Below are 26,269 nucleotides of genomic sequence, written 5' to 3' on the forward strand. Positions count from 1 at the left end.
CTTTTCCTTCTCCTCCTGTACTGCTGATCCTTTTCCTTTGCAGCATGTCAATGACATCACATTTCCTACTACGTGCAACTGATCTTGCAAGCATGAGGATTTGCTTTGTTTCCCTCCAGGCAATGACACAAGGTGTACACCTTCTGTCACCATCCCTTACCACATCTACCCTCCTAATAATTACTGATTCCACCAAGAGAAGATGTGGGAGTTGGTGCTACTCTGCTCGGTTCCTATTTCCTGAAGAGTCTAGCCTCTTCCATGCCCATTGATGATGCATCCTTAGAATGTGCCAGGACAGCATAAGACTTGAGTACGGAGATGTATTTGGAGGAATATGCCTCTGTTTTACTATGCGTTTCTCATACAGCATATTGTAGTCCAACTATTCCTTTTTCTAGCATCCCCTTGGATAGTAGTGGTGATGTTGTGGTTCTCTGGGTAGCAGATACCATTCTCTGACTTTTGGCCATCTGGACAGCAGTGCTTCAATCTCCTTGCTCAGACCATTATTCCAAAGGCACCAGATAGGCAACACTGCCTACTGTATAAGGTATACTTAGAGAATTTTACTGCACAAATACTGCATAGTGTCATACACACTTGTCATATTTGTATTCCTTTTTTACCTTATTTTAAGCACTCTCCATTATGTGAAGGCAGTATCATCTAGATTTCTCGTTTCTTCTGCAGTTAAACGCTAGTCTATAATGTCACTGTTATAGTGGGATACTGAGCATTACTGTTGAGCTCTCAGCTCCCACCACAGCACATTATTCCTTATACCTGAACAGCACTAATCATATGTATGGAGGTACGAATGCACTAGCTCAGATCGGCAAATTACACTTGCAGGATGAGAAAACTAAAACCAGAAGTCACTGTCCAGTTCTTATAGTTTTATATTAATGGTACATACATACCTCTAATTGGCAAATGTATAACCACAAGTTATCAATACAGAGTCATTCAGTTAACATTAAAATTAATTTGCTATGATTAATTGCATTTTGCTTAGTCAGAAGGCAAATAATTGCAACAAAGATATATAATATTTAATCACAGTCATACAATTACAAAAATTCAAAAAGCCAAAGAAAATAATATAAAGATACTGTTGTTGCAGGTGAACAAGTTATCCTAATCCCTCCATGTGGGTGAATTCCTCTAAGCCCTTTATCTCTATATATACCAACTCTGAAGCAACACAAAGTTGGAGAATACGAAAAAGATATAAAAGACAAATAAAACTTACATTTTCCTTCTTAACTGACTTCTTCTAACAATGACCAATACAAAATATCTATGGCCATCCCAGTTTTGACATTGTAAAAGCATTTACAATATAAATATCTGATCTAGATGTAGTGCTTTGTAGTACAATTAAAGATCACATGATGAACAATAATGCTCCCCTGCAAAACTTTTCACAAATCACTTGCAGCAGACAGTCTGCTTCCTTTATACCTTAAGCTAGTGCCAGTGCCATATCACTTTTATTTATTATCCTCTTTAATTATTCATATCAAGAATGTTATGTTCCCAAAAATATGGAAATTGCTATGGCAGTTCCCTTGCATGAAGGGAGTTTCTCCTGCCACTATCAAAGATCTTAGAGAAAAATGCATTTAATATTTGTTCCTCCAGTATTCATCTGCTCAAAAAGTCTCTTCTAAAACATTATCATAGCTTTCAGCTGACATCATAATGGAACCTGCTGACTTACCTTTTCTGAACAGTCTGTGCAGTGAAGTGAATACAAGAAAAAGAAATATAACCATGAAATCTTCATGCAGATTCTAAGTGATTGCAGCCTGTCCCGGAACACATTGTGATGTTTTTTTAGCTACCTAAACAAGAGTACCTCTCTTATTCACTGGTCAGGTGGACTTTCATTTCCAGTACAAGCTCCGTTCAGAGTTCCTGACAGAGATGGCCTTAGTCCACTACTTTTCCATATTCTTCTAACATATTTCACAGTTATGTAGCTCACCTAATCAAATCCAGTTTGTGGATGATTCTACTATCCTCAGAACTGAACAAAATATAGCTGTAGTTTGACGTGCTACAGCTCAATTTCAGTCAGCTACAGAATGAGTTAGACAACATGGACCTTCATCTGAACGTCAGAAATTAAAATATTCTCTTCAAGGAAACACAAATCAATAAACAACAGCCAGTTAAAAAAATACATTACAGCAATTCCCTTGTTAAAGAAGTAAATGCAGTTACAGTGCTCGAGACCATCACAAGACAGCAGCTAGAATTTGTCCTTCGTATAAACTCTTTTAAACTGAAAATCAATCAAAAATATGTTTTTCTTTTTTTATATTTGACCAGGCAGTTTGGGACTTATAGTACTAAGGTCACTACAGGTAGACCTGATCATCTCCCAAATCTTTCTATGCTGCTGGAATTCTTAACCAACCTCAAGTCAACCCAAAAAAAAAATTAAACAGCCTATAGCCATATTACCAAATTCACAGCAAGTCATCAAGGCACAAGTATCATATCTTTACAGTGGCTATAATTTCAACAAATATTAACTTTGGTACACTTAAAATAGACCATCTGCTCATTCTGCTGATAAGTTCCTTCTGTCTCTATATTAATCAAGTAGCAGATTCCCAGTTCATAATCTGTTATAAAGTGAGTCTTACCCCAGCAATTGTCTTCTTCAAATAACATATTTGGTGACTCCTACTTCTTAAAATGGTTTCCAAGCCTTAAAACAATCTCTGTCCAGCAAACAATCATAATACTCGAATCATAATACTATGAAGCTTCTTTTCAGCAAGGCACATTTTGAACATTTTTATGCTAACTTATCCTACAGCTGCCTCAGAGAAAGCATCTAATTTCAGCTCAAGTCACTGTACCTTACCTTACTTAACCAATTTTGTCTGCTCTATGTCACACTCAAAGTTAGGCATTCTATTTCCATAGTCCTAGGGAACTCTTCACATTTAGACTTTGTTCTACTTACCAAGAGAGCACTTACCTTACATTACAACTATTACTTTCTCCAAGTAAATATCCTATAAATACTTACTCTGTTTTTAGTGCATTTAGACCACAAAGTATTTGTAATTCTAAAAATACTGTATTCATCATTTATTTACACTATGTGTTGATGCAGTGATACTGTAAATCAACATTCTTTTTACAGCTGAGCTGTCCAAATGTCTAATAAGCTATATTTGCAGTGTATGTATTACTGGAGCTTTTCTCCCTGGACCAATACAGTAAATGGAGATAGCCAGTCTGAAACTCTACAGTTAACTAATTAAAATAAGCAACCTGATAGACTATCAAAGAGATGGACAGGTATATATGTACATATATGTGTATCCACAGACACACACAGGCACACACACACACACATATATATATATATATATATATATATATATATATATATATATATATATATATATATACACATACATAGAGAGCTATAGACATAGACATAGACATATGGATACAGATACAGATATGGATACAGATATGGATACAGATATAGATATAGATATAGATATATGGGTCTACTTCATATTTATTTATTTGACATTTGTTGACCGGGTTAGTCCATCTGAGCTAGTGCCTCTTTTCAGCGGAGGCCCAGGGAGAAAAACTCCACAGTAAAAAATCATACAAGTATAAAAAGTCAAAGCACAAATTTGGAAGTACAAAAAAAGAAAAAAATTCACAATTCTCACAGCTCCATATTACAAAGTATAAAATTCCAAAGGACAAGTTGTACAGAAGATAAAATCATAATACAAAAATCATATTCACTGTAAAGAATATGCTAGAGTATAATAATACAAATTAGTTTCAGAAGATATAAAGGAAAATATAGGACAGATAAACAGATGCAGTACAAGAAGAAAAATCTACAAGTGAGGGATTAAAAGAAAAGGGTGAGTATGGAAGAGCATATGGTCCAGGCAAAGGTAGATAAGATGCAGAAGGAGAGTTATAAAAGGCTGGTGATTACAGATATACAAGTTAGTTTTACAAATAGTAGTGTGAAGGGAAGAGATAGGTAAAGGAGGGAGAATAGTATCAGATTACTAGGGGCTATAAACTAGAAAGGAATAGAGAAGTAAAAGAAAAATTAGTTAGTACAGAGGAAGTTAAGTTACTGGAAAGAGTAAATAGAGGGGTGTAAAGAACAATAGAAGAGAATAGTACGGTAAACAGGAAGTAAGGATACATAATATTGTACAGGTTAACAGAATTAACAGAGAGGAAAGTAAGGGAGGGAAAAGATTAAAGGAGGAGATGAAAATGAAATGAGGAAATGAAAATCTACTTACCCGAACTGTAAATAACCAAGACGACAACACCGAATCTTCACTTTAATGACTCCTCACATAACCGATAATTTACCCAGGAAAAGGAGGCAGTCAGCCAACACACACAAAAAAACACACCGAAGCATTCCAAACTCACACAAATGAGGGGTTTTGCCCTCCCAAACCCCCATAACTAATTATACCAAGTCCAGGATAGCACTGTAGTGGGGAAAAGGGCAAACTCCAAATGTTGGCCAACTACCTCCCTTCCCTGGGTAAATTGTCAGTTATATGAGCAGTCGTTTAAATGAAGATTCGGTGTTGTTGTCTCAGTCTTCTTCTTTTCTGGTAAGTGGGTTTTCGTTTATTTGAAGTAGTCCCAGATATAGATATAGATATAGATATAGATATAGATATAGATATAGATATAGATACAGATATAGATATAGATATAGATATAGATATAGATGTGTGTGTGTGTGTGTGTGTGTGTGTGTGTGTGTGTGTGTGTGTGTGTGTGTGTGTGTGTGTGTGTGTGTGTGTGTGTGTGTGTGTGTGTGTGTGTGTGTGTGTGTAAAAATAATCTGGCCCTGTTTGTGAATGCAGTATACCCTGTATTTTGTTTGTTGATGGCTCATAAAACACATTTAAATGGGAAGCACTGGAGTGATTTTCACCTGAGTCATGGTATATGAAGGCAAGCACAATGGTATGTAATGTCTCTGTACCATCCAAACACTAGTAGTCTCCTGCGATATGTAACCATACAAGTAGATATCTGTCATGTCAGCACAGGTGAATGTCGATGAAAACGATTGCTTTTGTAACTCTTCGGTGCAGAGAAGCTTGATGTTATTGCTTCAAGAATATGTACACTCACCTTTTTCTTCTAAAACAATGTAAAGACATGTAGATATCAGAGCATTTCTTTAATATCAAACAAAAGTGCTTGTGTTCTGTTAAAATTTTCCAAACCTGACAATTACTGAGCATAAGGACTATGAATCATTTGTAGAAGTTGTTTTGTTAGGACATTCTTTGTTTCAATTAGAATTAAATGGGCCAAACACTTCTAATCAACTGTTGTTTATTTGCCTGTTACAGAACATCCAATGTGCTCATAATGTTCAAAGAAGAATTTTAAAACTTAGATGATTTCCCCTGAACTGCTTGTAGGCAGATAACTGTTCAGTGAACCCGCAGACTATGTATTAATGAGATCTGCAAGTCAGGAAGTTATTTTTGAACTGTAATACCCCCCTCCCCCAGTATTACGTATGCCAGGAAAACATGAGGCAAAAAAATTCCTTGAATTTGAATCATTACAGATAAACATTCTCTTGTTAAAACTCACAGCATCTCGCCAGCCTGCCACAGACTTGGAAGCTGCTTCAACCAGAGAAAAAGAGAGAAGAACAAAAGAAATACTACCAGCTCAAGCATCATTATGAGAATCCTTATTTTTGTGTCAATATTCCTGGTCTTTATTGCTGCATGCTCATGTTATTATGGTAAGAAAACATATTTATAAATCAATTTATGTTTAAAATCATAATCTGATTTTTATTTTTTTATTATGACTGGAACTGGTAAAATTAATTTGTTAAAGATGATTTAATAGTATTACTCAGATTACAACCAAATGTATTCATATTTATAACAGATATACAATCTGTTTCTTGCAGATGATTAGATAAAAGTACTCATATCCCTTGCTTTATATACTTTAGTGTTACTATGTATGGACTCCAACTTAGATGTGATGTCAGTGCACAGTTGAGCCATTCTATGTACTATGTGTTGTCCTAGTTAGGTATCTCTGCAACTCTTCTGGCTGCATATCTCCTAATCAATGGGAAAACTATGGGTTATATCACAGCAGTAGGAGTAGGGCTGTGCTGTCATCACTAGCATTAAAGAAATAAAACAAATGCTTCTGTTTACAATGACAAGGAATTTTTTCTATTTTTCACTGTCAGCCCCCTTCCCATAAAATGAATGGGTACAGTTTTGTGGGCTGTGTTTTAGTGCTGTTGTGAAAAAATAGCTGACACCATGTCTGTATTCACTGTCGTACTGGTCTATCACTGTCTGAAACATCCTTTTATGTGCAATACATATGTAAGATAAGACCATATTGCTAATTATATTTCCAGACTGTGGTGCAATTTGTCAATGAAGGATCATGTCAAAATGTCTCTTTTGTCTGTCTATGGTGCAGACCCCTTCATAAGGACTCAGTCAGCAGGATTTAAAATACTGCAAAATATCTGCCTGTCAAAAGGAAAACAATCATAATAACTCGAGCTTGACTTTGTATGAAGTACTATTAACTATTTGTTATTCAGCCATACTTAGAGTGTGGCAAATGAGAGTATTATGCTAATGTGGTGTAAATCAAATGTGGATACTTACTTAAGCATGCTATGTGTATTTCTGCTACTTTTATGAAGCAATTTCTGAGTACCTGCAAGTAACCATATAAAGCATTTCTTTGTCCATCTTCTGCAAATTTGCACACCAGAGTAGCAATTTCCCTACTACAGAATGTCTTTTATCTTATCTGTATTATTAGAATTTAAGCAGTACTGGCCAGCTAGCATTGGAGGCCTTGAGAACAGCAATATACTAGATCATATTTGTTTAAAGCCCACATAAACAAACATTACGGACATGACATCCAAAGTAGAGCTGGTCCTACCCTGCATATAAGCCCATTTTTCTCATCTTTTCTGCATTGCCCTAATCTGTCTGTAGCTGACCTTGCTGACTCTCATACCCATTTGCTATAAATGCACATTGAAATTTATACCCGCTGTCAAATGTCTGGCTTCATAAATGGAAAATTTGGTAGCTAAAGCTCATGGTGAAACTGACAAAACCTCTGAAGTTTGTGCTTGCATGCCTATGTGGGCAGAAATGGGGCTTTGCACCCTGAAACAGTGGTGTGCATAGACACCCCGTGCTATAACAAGGAGTGCTGCAGCATGAATAAGAAAGGTTTGTACCTGTGAAAAACACTACCAATGAAAATGAAAAGTTAATATGCATGGCCTATATTCTGCAAGTAGCCATATAGTCTGTGACTCGGTGTCACATAAACATTCATTATAGCACCTTTTGTACAATATCTCAGAGAACTGTGATTTAAATCAAAAAAGGTACTGAAGCTTAATACAGAAACCTAGCCAGCTCACCACTGGTAGAAAACACATGCCATGCTATGATTCATGATTCTACTGTCCTCCCACCACCTCTCAGGGGTTTTTCTTATACAAGCAAAGTAATGGACAATGGCTATGTAATTGCTGTCTGCAAGTTGATGTAATAAACAGATGAGTGAATCAAAAGTCTGTAACAATAGGGCAGCACATTGGTGCAAGGGTTATTGTTGTTGCCTCACAGCAAGAGGCTCTCCGGTTCAGTTCTCAGCTGGGGTGTCTTCTGTGCAGAGTCTGCATGTCACCCTTGCATTTGCATGGGTTTCCTCCGGGGGTTCCAGTTTCCTCCCACATTCGAAAGACATGCATCTGAATCCTTTCTCCCAGGGTCTCTGCTGAAAATGGGCTCTGTCCCAGTCAGACTTTCCTGGTAAGCAAATGTTAAATAAATAAAAAAATAAATAAATAAAATAAATAATACAACTCATCAAAACAGATGGTGAAAAAGTACATTCCTCACATGTCGTTAGGCATATAATATCTTAATTCCCAAGCTTGTGCTTCACAGTAGTGTTAAATCTCAAACTTAAGATTGTACCTTTCTGTTGTCTTTAATCAGTTACTGTACAGTGTAACTCATCTGATTTCTTTCGACTGTAATGCCCAAGCTGTGGCTGAAATGGGTCCACACTGGATCATTCCACTACTCCTGTTAGGAAACAAAAATAAAAAAGGATGCACTGAAAATGCACATAAAAGTAATTTCTCCTAATGCAGGCTACAATTCTGTACTATATTTACCCCAAGACAGATTTATATAGAATATGGGAGGAAACTGGAGGTTCCAACTCTGCAGCGGGATGTAAAAAGGGAGCTCAGCCATCATTTACACCCATTTCTAGTATTTAAGTGACAATTTATATTTGTGCAGTTGTTTTTCCTCATATTTCTCAAAAGAGCAGGATTTTCTGTGCATTGTGGTGTCAGAGAACTACATAAAAAGATTTTCAGTACGCGTGCGCACATGCACACATGCACACACACACACACACACACACACACACACACACACACACACACACACACACACACACACACACACACACACACATACACATGCGCGCGTGCGCGCGGGCGTGCAAACACTCATACTGTTTTGATTAACTGCAGCAAATCCAAATAGTAACATTTATTCTCATAAATAAAGTCATATGGTTCTGAAAGATACTCCTAATATCTTGCTTCACATGATTCTTGTATATGTTAGAACAAACAAGCGGTACAAATTGTTGAGAAGCGCATGGCTATTCCTTTATGGTAAAAGTGGGGTTATGTTTTATTCCTTACATAAAAAGCTGAGTTGTGTGCCACTATGTTCAGAAGAGGAGCTTTCTAGAAACTGACCTATGTTACTGCTCACTGTCTCTTTCTGATCACAACTACAGCCCTCCCAGTGCTCTTACGAGGAAATGTTCCAACTCAGTGCTCATTATGTGTTAATGTTTTCCATTCCTGAAATACTCCAGGAAAAGTCAACAGTGCATCCTTTTTCAAACACTCTTTCATTCCAATACTAAGCCATCATCACACTCTTCAGTTTTATAAGACAGGTCTAGCTTTCTCATTTGCTGAATGTTCTTCTCTGCAAAACTTTGTTATGCATTTTATTGGAATACAGACAGACTACACAGGGCCACATCTCCCTAATCCACTTCCTTTTGTTATCCAGTCAAGTTTTTGTTGGGATTCTATGAAGGTAAGCATTCCTTTCATTACAAATGCTACAGCTAGAACCACAACTAACAAATAACTGAAACATGGAAAGTTGTTAAGAATCAGTGACAAAATAATCTGTAATCCCTTCATGCAGCAGGTCTGTTAATTTGTCTGATGAAGTTTGTCAGACTACGATAAATCCCAAAGGCAACAAAGGAAGCATTAAAAACCTGAATACTAACTGGGTAATCTGCCATATACGTTGAAAGACAAGTTATTGTACATGTGAATCAGTTATATCACAGGATCTCACATTCCTGCTGCTTAACCACTTTATTACATTATCAATTTATTTTTACCTTTTTGTTACCTTATTCATTTATTTTTGCTTTCCTTTGAGCTTTGATTTCATTTAAAATATAGTTTTAGGTGTGGCAAGCTTTAATAGCCACAGCACTGTTCTATTTTTGCAAAGTGTTATTATAGGGTCTATATCATATATATTCGAAATTCCAAAATATCGAACACCATATGTTCAAACTTAGAATTTCGAATACTGAAAACATTGAACGCTCAGAATAGCAAATTTTTTTTCCAGGGAAAAAATTTGCGGTTCCAAGAAACATACACACCAACCCCGCACTAAACCATACATACATTACTAACTATCCACTTACCTTAACCCGCACCCTAACCCTAAGATCCGTAACTATCGCACACATACCCTATGAAACTATACACAAACAAAGCAATTAATATACACACATACAGTTAACAAAACCCAACCCTACACTACACCATACATACATTACTAACTATCCACTTACCTTAACCCACACCCTAACCCTAAGGTCCGTAATTCTTGCACCACAGTGGAGGAAATAGCGAAGCCACTGAACGGCCCACTGATTTCGCTGTTCCGGGGCTTTGCTATTTTCATCATTCGATGTTGTGAGTTCGATGTTTTAATGTTCAACATTTTACTTCTTCGAAGTTTTGATATAGACCCTTATTATATACCTGAAACACTATTGGCTGAACACAGCACTACTAAACAGTTTACTGATGTGTGCTGAAAAAACAAAATACAACTGGCAACATTTCTGTCTTGAAATGTCCTTTGCTGCTATCTTTCTAGAGGTAACTAAGTTATCTGGCTGTTGTCCTGAAGTCTGATTTTGCTGGAGCTACCGGACATAAGTTGTATATGTAATTTTAGTGGGTTCTGTCTTATTATCATTTACAGTGCTTTTGTTCTTTTTTTAGTGTTTTTTTTTTTTGGTGAATCACATCATACCTTTTAACCTCTTAAAGCAAGAAATCTGGATAAAGCCATAAATAAAAGTGAGGTAAAGACCCAAAAATAGGCACATTTTTTAAATATTGCTCTTACAAACTTAGAAAGTTGATATAATAATAGGTTTTGCATTAGCATAAATTTTCAAAGGGTTTGAAGTCTGAAACTCAAATGTCTGTCATTATTTTCTAATTTAAATCTGTAATGATTTGCCACTAATTTGCCATAAAGCCACAATTTTATGAAAAAAAGACCAAAGTATGAGGCAGAAATCTGAACATTCTGTGAAAATCTGTACATTTGAGAGGTATGTATATCATATCAGGGGTTGGGAGGGTGGCCTAATGGTTAAGGTGTTTGCCTTAGAAACACAAGATGCAGGGTTTGAGTCTCACAAGGGATAATTTGCTAGGCTTAAAATGGCTTGCAAGAGCAGTTAGCTTAGTACTAACCTATAGCATATCATTGGAACCTTTTTCTGGCAGCGACCAGACCTGGCTTATTTCTTTCTATTACCATTTCACTGTGTTTTATGTGTTGATGTACCTATAAAACTACTGTCCTGTAATAAGTGCACAATGCACTCACAACTGGGCATTAATGACTGCCAAATGCAGACCTTTTAAGTATAGTAATCCAGCAGTCATTTGACCTAATTTATATAGCATCTGTTTTCTTCATACCTAAATTTTGATCTTTGAGTCATAGCATTTAAGGGGAAACTACAGTCTGAGGCTTTTGAAAGGCCTTGAATAAGGTTGGTTTCCTCAAAACAACATTATTTGCTTCCACCAGTATTGACTGCAATCCATTTTCTTATGTGTTTCTGTATTCATTCTGTCATTTTCTATGTTTCTGTTTGTCTTATTAAGTAAATGGGCTTGTCTGGAATTATCACTTTCAGAGGGATATTCACTGGTTGAAAAAACTCTAGACTGCCTGAAAAATCTGAGACCCTTTTCTTCCCCTCTTGTTTCTGTGAGTATTTATCATAAATGTAATTAACAAGGCATGGGTGTAAAGAGGAACATCCCAATGGATATTGTTGTAGAAAGAGTATCACATAAGCTTAAAATGGGGTTTCTTATGGTTTCATTTTATTAAACCACAGTCCATCTTAAAGAGATTTTGAATAGAAAATTTTCTTTAACTGAACATACGATTACTGAAATTACTTCAAAAACAGTGAACAATGTCCTGATCCATTCATGTATGGGTACTTTATCTTACATCATATATTGACCTTACATAGCAACCCTAATCATGGTGTATTAAACAACACTTAAGGAAGCAAGCATGCAAAAAAAAAAAAAAACATTTCCATTAACTTCCCTATACTTACAATTCAGTAAGTTGAGATTTTGGTGTGTTGAATTCAGTCAAATGTTATTTGACTGATATGTCTTTAGTAAAGTAAAACAATTGCCATTTTTCAGTCTCAGAAGTAATATCCACTAAGCACCACGGAAAGAAATCAAGATGTTTAAGAAGTTCTTCTTTCCTCAAACAGATACCCTTAATTGCTACAATTCTAGACCATGAACTAGCACTTCACTTCCCCTGTTCACTACCCTCTCTAGTCAATTTAAAATTAAAGTGTCTAAAATCTTGGTAGGTCTAAAGGTCAAAACAGTGACACTCACAAAAATCACAAAAATATTTTTTGCATGGGCCAAGCCTCCCTACCCCCCCCCCCCATGATTGGGTTAGCCCCACAACCCTAAAATTCATATTTACTAACTCTGAGGTCATACAAACTATGAGAAAATGGGAGGAAGTTAAAAAAATACCTTCTCTCACTTATCAGAGTTCAGTAAATCTCAAACAAAGAAACAAGCTGCAGCCTAACCAGTCCTGATATACCAAAATATCATCGAGGAAATAGATCATTGTTATCATTGTTAGCCTTTTTATTATATTTACTTTGTATTCCTATGAGATAATCTGTAATGTAAATGTGCAATGTGTACTATGTATTTGTATTTTGCTGGAGCTTTTCTCCCCAGGACTCCAATGAAAACGGGCTCCTTGTGGTCCAATTGGACTATCCTGGCAAACAAATTGCAAATAAAATAAATAAATAAATAGATGATCTTCCTATTTCAAAATTTCAATATCCAGCAAAGCAAGTTGCAGTAAAGTGTAGATCCCCTTTAAGGTAGTTTTATACAATTTCGTACAAAAGCTATATAATATTGGATGTTTTAAGTGTGACATGTACTGCCTTTCTCCCTGAGACTAAGATTAATAAATGCCATAGTCCTCAGTCTGGAAACTATAATTTCAAATAATTATTCTGCCCCAAAATCTAAGACATAATTACCATCTCGTATAGTTGAACTTAGCTCTGTGTCTCAAACTGTCTGTTAATCCAAAAATAGCTCTGTGTCTCAAACTGTCTGTTAATCCAAAACGCATTTTTTTCCCTGTAGTATAATCACCCAGAGTAATGCCTCACAGATAAGGTGTCTGGTATCTGGAATTTGTCTTTCAACAATACAAATTTAGCTCTAGCAAAACTTACTAGAGCAATCATCTAGTGTTTTGTGGGTGTAATTTTTTCCCAAGATACTTTTTTTGCACTCGTGAAGCTGAGCTCCACTCTGTCCCATTATGAATTACCCTGCACATTGGTCTACCATGACCTTTTCTGCCACTGCCTGACATTCTAGGCCCTTCAAGCTTCATTGTCTTGATCAATGTGTTGTTCCGGAGATAGTGATGGTGTTTCCAGGAGTCTTTGAAGCAGTCATGAAGACCTCTCTTCCACAGGAGGAAAAAGATTACATCCAACAGATCTTGGAAATTATTGTACAGTTCGTAATATTCCCTTTCACAGCAAGATTATTCAAAAATTGTTTTCAACCTGAAGGGAAATCTGTTCTATACAATTCAAATGAAGCAGCCTGATCAATAAGGTTTTGTAAAAATAAACATGATCAACAAAACAGAGACTGACTGGCAGCCCATAAGTGGGTATATGAAGCAGTTTCTTGGCAGATAATCCAAACAAAAATTAACACACAAGAATGATTGACTGACAACAGCAGACCCTTCTTTAATAGAAATACAGCCTAAAGACCAGCACATAATTTCCTGACTTTAAAATTACTGAAAAATACTTTCAGTATAACTTCAAGCTGGAATTTGAAAGGAAGATGGAAACAGGTAGTCTCTCTTTGAAAAACAATGATGCTTTAGATGATGCAGAATGCAGTTTTCTAGCATAACACTACATTTTCCCTCTCTTTTTTTTTTGTTTGTTTGTTTTTTTAGGTACGGGGATAACCATGACCATACCTAATTTAAATATATAAAATGAAAACTGGGAGAAGAATGGAAATACTGTGTTTTAATAGTCGGAAGGGTAACATTAAAACGTTTTTGGACAGTCTGTGTGAAAATAATGGACTGTGTGAGGAAGTAGAAGGAATGTGAGGATCTCTTATTAAAAAAAACAGAAAAAGTGGGAGTATACAAGTGGGAGTGAGATAGCAGAGAGGAATATAAGAGGGGAAAAAGATGGAATAATTCTAAAAGGTAGCGTCTATTAGATCTGGTTCAGTAAGAGGTGCCATCCATTAGATATGGGACAGCATATCAAAGGCAAGTCTGTATCTGAGATACCCATCTCACTGGATCAACTTTACCCTAAAATCAACAATATAATAAAAAAATAAACAAATGCTTCTTCTGCTGGGACAAAGCTTCCCATACTACATATGCAAAGGGTTATATTGTCCAGACCTAAGCCAAACAGCAAGTATGGCAAATGTGCAGAACCACAATGAATAACCAAAGTAAACTGCAAAAAAGAGGAAATGGGAAAAAGGATAAAGGAGTCCAACACCTTTTGCTCTAATTAAGTAATGACTGTAACCACCCCATTAATCACATAACTCTTCATGTGCTTATATATATATATATATATATATATATATATATATATATATATATATATATATATATATATATCTATAAACAAGAAAGTAAGTCAAGCAAACTACAATGAAACACCAAAGCAGTACCAAGAAAACACATAAGTGTTAAGGTGAGACTCCAAAGGGCACCAAGGTCTATAGGAAGGTTTCACAGTAATATACATAGCCAATGAAGGAAACAGAAAAGGGAAGTTCTGCCCTGACTCAATGAGCACATGCAGAAATTAAAAAAAAAAAACATCTTCAGCAAATATAACAGAAAGAGGGCAAAAATACAACAAACAATAAGCTTAAAATGCTAATCAGCTTGTGGCCAATTTTCTGATGCAAGGTTTTTGAGCAGAAGAATAAATCTTTACAGGAAGATAGCTGGCAGAGCCTTCTGGGTAAAGGGGAGAGGTTAATCACCTGGAAAAATTTTAGATACTGACTTGACTGAATGCATATGTCTTCAGTTCTGCTACTTGATGAGGACCTCTTCCCATGTGATGTTACTTCTATAATTTTATCTCCATAAGAGCTTATCATTGTCTACTCTTCCAAAACTCTCATGGGCTTCCTGTAAGTGGAAGAGCTATGCCACTACTCATTACCCTGTTGTGCAAATATTATGATGTAGCAATGCCACTCAGTCAGTAGACTGTTTATAAAAACCCTTAGTCAACAGTAATAGCACCATGACATTGTCCTATCCAGTCCTCAACATTACTGTAGGAGACATCTTCAAAAATTCAATGAAATTCACAATAAGAGTACTACTGAAGGTTTTCAACTTTAACTTAGAAAGTACCTTTTCAATGAATATGAATGCAAATATATTGGAGACACTAGTCAACACCTATCAAACTTTTCCTGAGATTCAGGGAGATTCTCACTGCCAGTGCTAATTAGCTAATATGGGTCTGCCAATTAGCATGAAGGAAAGGATTCCTGCTTGAGAAACAAGGTAAAGCATCTCTTTAGCAGCTAATTACAATGTCTCTGATTAAATCACTGTGCTGTCAGACCTGACCATGCTACTATTTTCCTTACTAGCCCATGCATTGCAATAGCATATGCACACCCAAAGCGTGTGCGCACACACACATATACACACACACATACATATATCCATACATCCAAGCAGCTGGATTTATGCCAATACAAATTCACAAACACATGTGCAGCCTCTTACATACACACACACACACACACACACACACACACACACACACACACACACACACACACATGGATGGCTCTGCAATACTTAACCTTTAGTCATGTTATAGGCCACAACCATTTCATAGAGATAAATGGATAAAAGTAATCAAAAGGCTGCATTCACTTTTCATCCTTACTAAAAAGAGTGAGCTTCTGAATTTCTATATCACATTTTCCCAGTGTCATTTCTGGGGCAGGGCACATAGCTAATTTACATTAGGCCCTCCCCCAGACTATGACATCTGCATGCCCATTTTCCATGCTATGGTCATTGGCAATGTGAAGCAGTAGCAGGAGAGTGGTCCTTCAGGGTTCACGCTTCTGCATCATGGTAAGCTTTAATGAATATCTTGATTTAGTAACACAAATGTAACATATGACAGTGCACTGAAAGAAATGATTCCTTGTCTCTTTTTTTGTTAGTATTTAAACCTGTTTTGTGTTTAATATACTGTATTCTTTTCAGAAAGTGCATGTAAAGTCATCTACTGTAAATGTTTCTCCTGTTTTCTTTTACATTTAAAATGGTTACATTACGTGCTTCATATCAATTCTTGCATATTGCTTCCACTGCATTTCTTTTGACTTGCTTCCTGTAATGCCAGTAGATATGTTATATAATGTCTGTGCTTTAACAGAGCCTGCACTGTGACTCAACAGAGTCTATTTACCAGCCTATTTATTCACTTACTACATAGCCAGTGAAACAGAGATATAGACTGAGACACACACACACACACACACACACACACACACACACACACACACATATATATATATATATATATATATATATATACATACAGAGACAGAGAGAGCGAGATATAAATAATATTTGTATGTTTATTACCATCTGTGCCATGTCATGTTTTATACTAAAACTTCCTTAATCTTGGCATATTTTACACTACTCTTTAAAAGCTAAAGTAAAGGCTCATACTCTGTACATTCAAACCGCACACACATACGCACACACACACACACACACACACACACACACACACACACACGCACACACACACACACACACACACACACACACACACACACACACACACACACACAGGCAACATGCACATACAAACATACACAACTACAAATATGCATACACATATATACACACACACACACACACACACACACACACACACACACACACACACACACACACACACAAAACAAAACACCCCAATCAACCTAAGAAAAACATTCACACTTACACAAAAAAACTAAAACAAAAGCAAAAATAAATAAATACATACCTACATACATACATACATACATACATAATCATCATCATCTTCCAAAACATGGACAATATCTCTTATTATCATTAGTATAAAACTGTAGTTTCATATAACACACACACATACACACACACACACACACACACACATACACACACACACACACACACACACACACACACACACATACAGCCTTTCAAAAAATAACACTGTCCGCCTAAATTTGAAATTCATAAATATTACAAAGAAAAAAATAAATGAAATAATAAAAAGAAAAAATAAATACAAATATACAACTGGAAAACATCATTACCAGCAAAATTAATTAAGATTAAACTAAGGAAAAACATAACCAGATTATAAACTAACAAACATTAAACTAACTCCTCCTTGCAACACTACCAAAATACAATAAATAAATAAATAAAATAAATGAAGGTACAAAAAAGATTAAAAAGTACTCCTGAACTAAAGTAGAAAATCACTAAACATAGCCCAGCTAAATCAATGACAAGCTCTTTGCTGAAGTGCACTTTTCCAAAGACTCCCCCATGCACTAAGTCTCTTTACTCAGAAATTTGTATGTATTTCTCATGTTGCAAATCTTAAGTAATGTTAAGAGAAAGAAAATGCAAATTGTTATAACGCAAACCTTAAACTTCTTACTGAGGTACATGATTTCAGAGTTCTGCAGTGGAGTACAGTTGTCTTTGTCAAATAGCTGTAATTGGGATTCCAGGTTATTGCCAGCTCCGTGCTGCTGAGTGCCTATCCTACCCCCATCTCGCCCATCCCTGTCATTTCCTTTACAATTATGCTAACTGCACACCCTCATTTTCTAGCCAGTCCTAATGTATACTCCTTACTTAACTTCACCCTTTAACTCCAATTCCTCTAATCATATTCTAGAGTCACCTCTCCTGCTACACATTCAAATCCTGTTGACTATTAAAACCTTTTTGAAACTTCCAAAACTTTTAACTCTATCATCCCTTTCCACTCAAAAATACATTGCCTTCGATATCTCAATATACGTGGAGTACAGAACTTTCCTCACTTCCACTTCCATTTTTAGGTTTAACCCCCCCCCCTCTTTACACTCCAGATGATCTCTATATCGAGGTAAACAATCTCAGAGTCATAACAGTAACCTTTGTTAAACTATCTTCTTAACACTACAAACTTCACTCCTCATTCTACTCCCTCAGGCATTACTATCATTCTCCAAACTGCTACGAAAGCAGTATATAATCAAATTAAAACTACTAAATAATGTTCTCTGACCAATACAAAAATTTATACAAAACTTTTTCAAACTCATTTGCATACTAAAATTAAAACTTCCTATGACTTGCGGGCATAAATCTAAACCTTAATCTTCTTCCACAAACACAGGCTTCACATCAAAATCCCTAAACATTTCTACCTACAGCTCAAGCAACACCACTCAGCATGACTCATAAACCTCCTTGACTCCTTACCATGCCCCCCCTCAATCTTTCTACTCCAGTTTTTCATTCCACGTCAAGGCAAGCTCATCCAGCAACCAGAAAAACATTTCAAAATATGTCACATTAATGTCCAAAGCACAATGAATGTCTGCTTGGAACACTGGATAACTACTAATAACCAAAATATACTAGTTACAAGTGAGATCCGGCTCCAAAACCTGTCCTGAACAGAGTTCAAATGGAGTCATGCCACTGCTATTAATAAAACACCGCTCCCTTTCCACCCCCCTGGGTAGCCATCAACTCCCCTTCCTTTGACACTAAGGCTAATTGTATACTGTTCTCAATAATCATTGGTGCATGTGATCATTTGCTTCTAGTAGTAATTTATATCCCCGTCCTTGCTCACTTAACATTTTTGAGAATACCACTGCACGCATTTCAAAGCATGCTTGCAGAAGCAAGGAGCTACTTATCCTTGAAGACTTTAACTTTGATTTAATTTCTAGCAGGGGCTCTCAACTTTACTCCTATTTCTTTCAGTTTACCCTCACCCAAATGATAACCTGTCCTACCACACCTAACCCAAATACTGGAAACCCCTCTTCCTTGGCTAACTTATTACCAACATTCCACCACTTCTTCTAAGTATCTTGCTTGCCTATTTAATTCATTGACTACCCACCTATTCAAGTAATCCTATCATTCAGGCACCCCAGTTCCTCAATCATAACTTAAACCAGACCTATAACAGACAAAATAGAACTGAAGTATTCTCTGACATGGAAAAAAGTAGACTGGCCTCCTCTATACTAAACATCTGTTGCATTCATATTTAATACCCTCATCACAGCCATATTGGATTAGCACTTCCCTGTCATAAGGTAACACTTTAGGAGACAAAAATGTCCCGGGGCTGACAATGACTGAAATACATCTTTTAGATAGGGACTGCACCTATAAGCAGTAGACGTTTTCTCAGTCTGCAGATGATTATCACACTTACCAAAACCTCTGTCACTCCTGAAAGTTACTAATAAAAACAGCCAAATCCACATTTTTGTTCTCAAAATTTGAAGCCACAACTATTCAGCCTTAACAATTTTGGAATCTTATAAACAACATATCATACTTTATCACTACTATATCTACTATTGTTGTATTTCTATCCTCTGACCAGGCCCTAAAAATTTTACCAAGTTTATGACCATCTCAACAAATATGGTAGTAGATTCACAGCATGAATTTAGGAAAGCCCATAATACCATAACAACATAAACTGCTCTCTTACACCACAGAATCTTTTCAGCTATGGAAAAGGGGTGGCTAACAGGGGACAGTCTTCATTGATCTATGCAGAGACTTTGAAAATATAGACTACTGCATTCTCCCTCACAAACTAAGCACTCTAGGTTTTGGAGATAGCAATGTACTGTGGTTTAGGAATTACTTCATCAACAGATCCTTTATAGTCCACACTAGACCTCATCAAACAGACTGTGGTATCTTCCCTATCCCTTAAGAATCCATTTTAACTTATCTTATTCTCTCTCTCTCTCTTTATTTGTAACATTTCCAATTGTATCCCATCAGGTGAAATAACACTTTATACAGACAACATCATCATCCTATAGAGAACTAGACCACCCACCACTTCAGTCCAATCTGCCCTTCAATAAGATTTCACTTTCATCCTTACTTGGCTTACTCAAAATAATCTTATTATTAACAACAATACAACTGCTACAATGGTCTTTGACTCCCAACAGAAATTTAAACTGATCCCCCATGTCAATCACTATCCCGAGTAACCTACCCGAGGTTGAACAGTATAAATAAGTACCTTGGCCTAATATTTAGCATAAGAATCTATTTCCAAAACCACATTGGCAATGTGGTTGCAAACATTCCTACCCAACTGAAATGATCCAACTCCATTTCAAACCACCTCACCAAAGAAGCCAGAAAATGTTTTGAGAAATAATGTATTTAGCCCAAAATTAGAATATGCCCTACCAATTATTACTCTGCACTCTGTATATAACACCAGTAAATACCATACAGAGTAATTTATCTTTCACCCCATCTCAAACATCACTGTCTCACTCTGCAAAAGACAAATTGGCTTCAAGTCACATCCTGTTCCACATTCCTTTTGTCCACCCTTACTTTCAAAATACTAACAGTTCTTTCTGACCATCCCTAAGAAGAAAACTTCAAAGAAAATCCTCCTACTTATCATCTCAGAAGCAAGGGCAGCAATACCCTAAGTCTTGACTGTTTCCCTTTTGGCCTTGCCATCTGTTAAAAGCTCCTTAGTAAAATTGTTCCTGTGAATTGGAATGATCTACCGTCACAACTCTGGTCACTTACAGAGTGCTCACAGTTCAGTAAAGAAATTAATTCTATACCTATAAGGCACTTACAAATGCACCTGCTTTATAGACAAATGTTAATCTCCACTACCCAGCTACACTTATCCTTCTTGTTCTTAGATTCACACATAAGCTATAACTGATAAAGATTCTTGTCACATGACAGTTGGACTTCCATGTGTTGTAAATATTTGCATTTAACTTATAATTCTTTATTCTGCATTAGTATAACACCAACACCTTTTGCTCTAATTAAGTAATGACTGTAACCACCCCATTAATCACGTAACTCTTCATGCGCTTTACTTGCTTATTTCATATATTTCTGTTCTCTTCACCTCTCAGGGTCATACTTTGGTTTCACCTCCTGACTCCTGGCTATCTCCTCTAGGTACTTTCCCATAAGGCATTACTGCATTTACCTCAATCATTGATACTTTAAATGGTTTTAAACTGTTGGACAATAGAAGATTTTAGCATCAGTGCACATTGTATGATCAGATTTTTGTGCATTTGTGCAATCTTTGAAGTGTTGTTTACAAATCTTTTGTACTTTTGTACCTTCTGTACCTTCTGTACCTGGGTCAGGGCTGAAAGGGCATTGAAGAGGCTCACACAATCAAAAAAAGAATAAATAAATAAAATAAAATAAATCCAAAAGCACTTCAGTCATAAAAAACTATACAGTCTACCTGAAGACATGTTTAATGATATCGGTGGGGAAAAAGTCATTCCAACATAAAAAAGGTGTGAAACAGATAAACAGAATACACATGGAGGTTTCTGTTTTTATAATAAATGAAATATATCATTCTATAGGTTTATGGAATGAGTCTTCTGGCATGTAGCCTGCAATGTATTCCTTAACCCTTCAGCGTAAGATAGTTCATTAATTTTATACCCATATATTAGACTGCCAAGAGGACTATAAATATGTACTGCCAGTGCACTACTATGTGTCTGTTGCCTTGCTGTCAGGTCCAGTTCACAGAGCTAACAGGCATCATAGAAGACATTTCCCATATGTTATGAAAGCCATCAAACAATGTTTTCATCACACAGGCAGCAAATATGATATGATTAGAGATGGATGTAGATCATACAGCATAGGCCACTGTTCTTGCCCTTACAGGGTGAGACTTGATACCCTGGTGCAGTTTTGTTCATGGAAGAAGTAACATAATCAGATGCTGGGGGGGGGGGGGCTACCTATTTGGATGTAGTCTAGTTTGACACAGAATTACCTTCACTTCCCTTAGCAAAGGCTCAAACAACAACACAGTCAGCTTTTGTCTCTTCCTTAATCTTTTTTAGGTAAACTCTCAGTTACCTACACTTATCCAGGGTAAACATAATCCCTTCTCACTTGTGTTCTGGAGTAGAAAATAACATTGGGAAGTTGACTGCTTGATTATGGGGAGACATTTGACACTATCTTGGGCATGAATGTTGGACTAGAGGGTAACCTTGCCATTGTGGAAGATACACATAATAACCCCTAATTCAGAAATGCTTCTTTAAGAAATTATGGCCCCCAGAAAAGCAGTTTCCATAACAAAAATTTCTTCCACCACATATTTAAGGTCTCACTGGGGAAGTGAGTTTCTTCTTGAGTGGTCTCAAGTGAGAACTCCTTTAAGGAATTGTTTCCCTGATAGCAGTGTGTACAGTGATGGATCCCAAATCAGGCAGGCAGAGATAGCAGTGTCATCTACTTTCAATAAAGAATATGATAATCCTGATTTATAAAGTTATGACAGATTTCTGAGGACCACGAACAATGTTATCTGTTTGGGGTTCAAAGGCTCTTTACACTGCCAAAGGAGGAATCTTTTCATTTAGCTAGTTATAATTTCCTTGTATTCAGTTTTCCAGCCTCCTCCATGACTGCAAGCACATCCTCAGTAAATGTGTTTCTAAAAAGGATGAGGCATTTGGGATGGTGGCCATGAAACTGCCTCCGCAAACATGATGCCATCGTGCTTTTTTGGCGAGACATCCATGGATGATCTAGTAAATGCCTTTGCAGCCCTACACAAGGAACATAGCCTTCTCTGATTCAAATAGTCTTGGAGATTTTTCTCACTTTGTTTGACAGTCTTCTGATTGAACCTTTCACAAAAGGAGCAAACAGTGATGTTGTACTTTGTGTCAAAACGAACATTAACTATGAAATTCCCAGTGTGGAATTTTTTTGGCAAGTAACACATGTAATAACTTTAGTTAATGGCATCTACACTGATGTCAAATAACTTGCAACCTACACCAAAGCAACAAAAAATCAACATCACAAAATCAGTACACAGAAAGTAGACAAGTCGATAAACACAATAAAAAGTTCATGAGTCAGGTAATTACTTATACACCAGAAGCCAGCCTGAACCTGATAATGCTTTATACTTGCATTGACTATGGATTTTTCCATTCACAAACTGTGGCAAGAAAGAACTAGGAATTGCATAGGGAGACATTTTTCTTATATCATGACATTCTTCTTATATCATGAATATCCTGGAATCAAGGTGGGAGGGGGGAAAACCCTGACCAAGGTAGGTAGGTGTGAAAAGCTCTGGAAGTCAGATTAGACATCAGGCAGCCTTCTTTGACAGAAATCCCAAAAGGTAGAACCATGACCATAGCTAGGTCATCAGGTGCCTTGAGTATGCAGATCCCAGAATTGACACTACCCTCATCTCAACGTTGTGGAGCCAAAAAAAAAAAAGTCTTCTCAAAGTTAAAGAGCAAAAAATGTTCTTCTCCTGAAAGAGCAGCAAGCTATTTGCTACATTTATATCACTACATCCATAAGCCATGACTACAAATGCAGTATCAGCATTCATTTATGAAACCAGTACTGCACTCCACCACCACCATCATCTGCTGATTATACTCCATGCCAACTTACACCTGGGGCAACTGTTCCCATTACCCTGCCCTAGTTATGGTTGTAGTTAGTACTAGGAACACATTTACTGAGGATGAGCTTGCAGCCATGGAAGAGGCTAGAAAACTGAATACATAGAAATTATACCTAGAAATCTGCATGTGTATTCTATTTATCCATCTCCCACCTGTTTTTATAAGAATAATGCAAAAAACATTTGCAGCTTACCCCTCATGCAAGGGAAAACACATAAAGTAGTATAGAGGAAGCACAGATAACAGATGGATGAAAAGTAAAAGGGATACAGGAAGAAGGTTAAATCAATTACCTCCATATGAGACAAAAAAGCAGTAAGCAGTGCCACATCTGCACTGCATTTAGCTTGGCGCAAAAAAAAGATGGCTTGGAAAGCAAGGGGTATACGGCTTATCACAGCACACAGGATTAGACTGACACAGGAACAGGTCATTCTGAGGGGATGAGAAGAATCACTGCTAAAAGCGGAAGTTATTAATAATGCGATCTAAACAGCAAGCATATTATGAATCTGTAATTAGTGGCAGGTGAAATATTCACTGTTAAGCGATGGATCAGCACTGTTAGTTGAACCTCAATAGTTTCCAGGTAATAGCAAAATTATAATCATGAGGCATAATATATATATATATATATATATATATATATATATATATATATATATATTAGCATTTTTGCTGAAATACTTGCCAACATAAATGCAGCACAACAGCAATGTCTTTCAGCATATATAGAGGATTTACATATACTTCACACAGGGCTATGACATGTCAGTATTTTTGAAGGCTGCTAGAAGAACCTCTCAAGATGGTCGGCAGTTAAAATCACTTTAATTGTCACCTCTAAACACCACAGAAAAGCATTAATGCTCCAAATTTACATATGTTTTCATCTGCACCACTATATTTCTTCAGATACATTTCCTGTATTCCCCTTCCAGCCATAAATCAAACAAAATGTCTAAACCATCCAATAAGATAACACAAGGACAAGGTGACTGTTCAGATTCTTATACTGTTTGTGGCGGAACTGATAAACACGGAAAGGCTTTTTCTGCATGGTTGGCAGAAAAGACCAAGTTTAATTTTATCATTATGTAAAGTTGGAGCGTTAATACTTTTCCATGGTGTTTAGAGGCGACAAAGAGATTTTAACTGCCGACCGTCTTGAGAGGTTCTTCCAGCAGTCTTCGCACTTTATTTTGTTTATTGGTTGATTTTCTGTGCTGCGGGCTGTTGTTTCTCTTTTTATACACTTTTATATGTCAGTATTTGCAGAATTTGTAAGGCTGCAAATGATGTCATTTGACCCACTTATCCCTTTATCCAAGCATTTTAATGTCATCTAGCTCTGTAGATTTACTGTTTTTTCTGCATTCTCTTCAGACTTAACCATTAAGCATGCGTTGTGTTTTGCAAGTGATATTTATATGGCATGTGCTAAGCACCTCTCATGTAAACTGTGCATATTTCCTCTATAGTTGCATTGTGTTATTTCTTTCCGGGACTCTCCCCATGCAAAAGGTAATTTTGATGACCTTCACAATGATGAATCACATAACAAATTAACAGACACACTAACACACACACACACACACACACACACACACACACACACACACACACAGTCATTTTTTCATTAATTTTATGGACATGGAAATTACAAAACTTTTCCATAAACAAACAAGTAAGCAGCTGGTGGCATCAGAGATACGTGTGAAATGAATAGAAAAAAAAGAAGTGCTAGTTAGGGAAGATAGAGTGGAAATACCACACTGTTTTCCCAGGGAGAGGCTAACATACCACACTGGTAGAGGCTAGGAGCAGTGTGTGCACACACACACGCGCGCACACACACACACACACACACACACACACACACACACACACACACACACACACACACACACACACACACAAAATCACCTGTCTTGTTCAAGACATGCACAGACTGATTAGAGGCTCACACAGAGGTACGTACACTGCAGTACAATTCTACTTCATCTATAGCCGGCTGATGCAAAGAAGTATGAAAGGGTTCAAAAGGAAGGCTCTATTTAGGGATACCCTGTACACCATTGTAGTTATCTCACCATTTACAGCCTAACACTATGTGTGTTTCAGTTTTTCAGAATATCTTCTATTTTTAGTCATCAGACATGCAATCAGACATGCACTTGGAGTAAGAGTCAGCAGTCGCTGACAGAATCATGCAATGTAAGCAGCAAAGGAGCACAGGAAATAGATGACTACTTTCATGGAAACTGGGACTAATAGAGAACCAAAATCAATGCTGGAGCTATACAAATGCAATACCCCTCTGGAAAGTTCTTTGCACATAATGCACATCTCATCAGTGTGCTTCATACAAATACCCAGCTGATCATGTTTTTTCTTCTATGTGGTTCTATGGCTTCAGGGATTCCTGTGACACAGGCCATTTGACTCTTGAGCAGTAGGATCTTGTGGAAAATATGCAGTTCATCAGTAACAAACATGTTTTGTTGTCTGGGTCTCTGTCTAATAATACTTCATATATCCTTGTTTTCCACAATAAAAGTAGCCCTTGGCTCCTTCATCCCTCTTTGACAAAAGTCTCACAAGTATGAGCATTTAATTAGAAAAGGGCCTATGCTCCCAAAGGAGACTTACAGTTTA

General features: G+C 36.7%; 1 protein-coding gene across 1 annotated transcript in view; it reads left to right on the plus strand.

Moving 5' to 3' along the window:
• The window catches only part of LOC122799229 (matrix Gla protein), a 187,738-nt gene that overhangs the window by 34,069 nt on the left and 127,400 nt on the right, over positions 1-26,269 (plus strand). Inside the window, exon 2 of the mRNA XM_044068155.1 lies at positions 5,658-5,812. Coding sequence (XP_043924090.1) covers positions 5,749-5,812 — 64 coding nt within the window. The 5' untranslated portion in view covers positions 5,658-5,748. The remainder of the gene's footprint in view (positions 1-5,657; positions 5,813-26,269) is intronic.

The sequence above is a fragment of the Protopterus annectens genome, chromosome 1.part0 (assembly GCF_019279795.1).
Source record: "Protopterus annectens isolate FY-2018-M chromosome 1.part0, PAN1.0, whole genome shotgun sequence".
Classification (NCBI taxonomy): Eukaryota; Metazoa; Chordata; order Ceratodontiformes; family Protopteridae; genus Protopterus; species Protopterus annectens.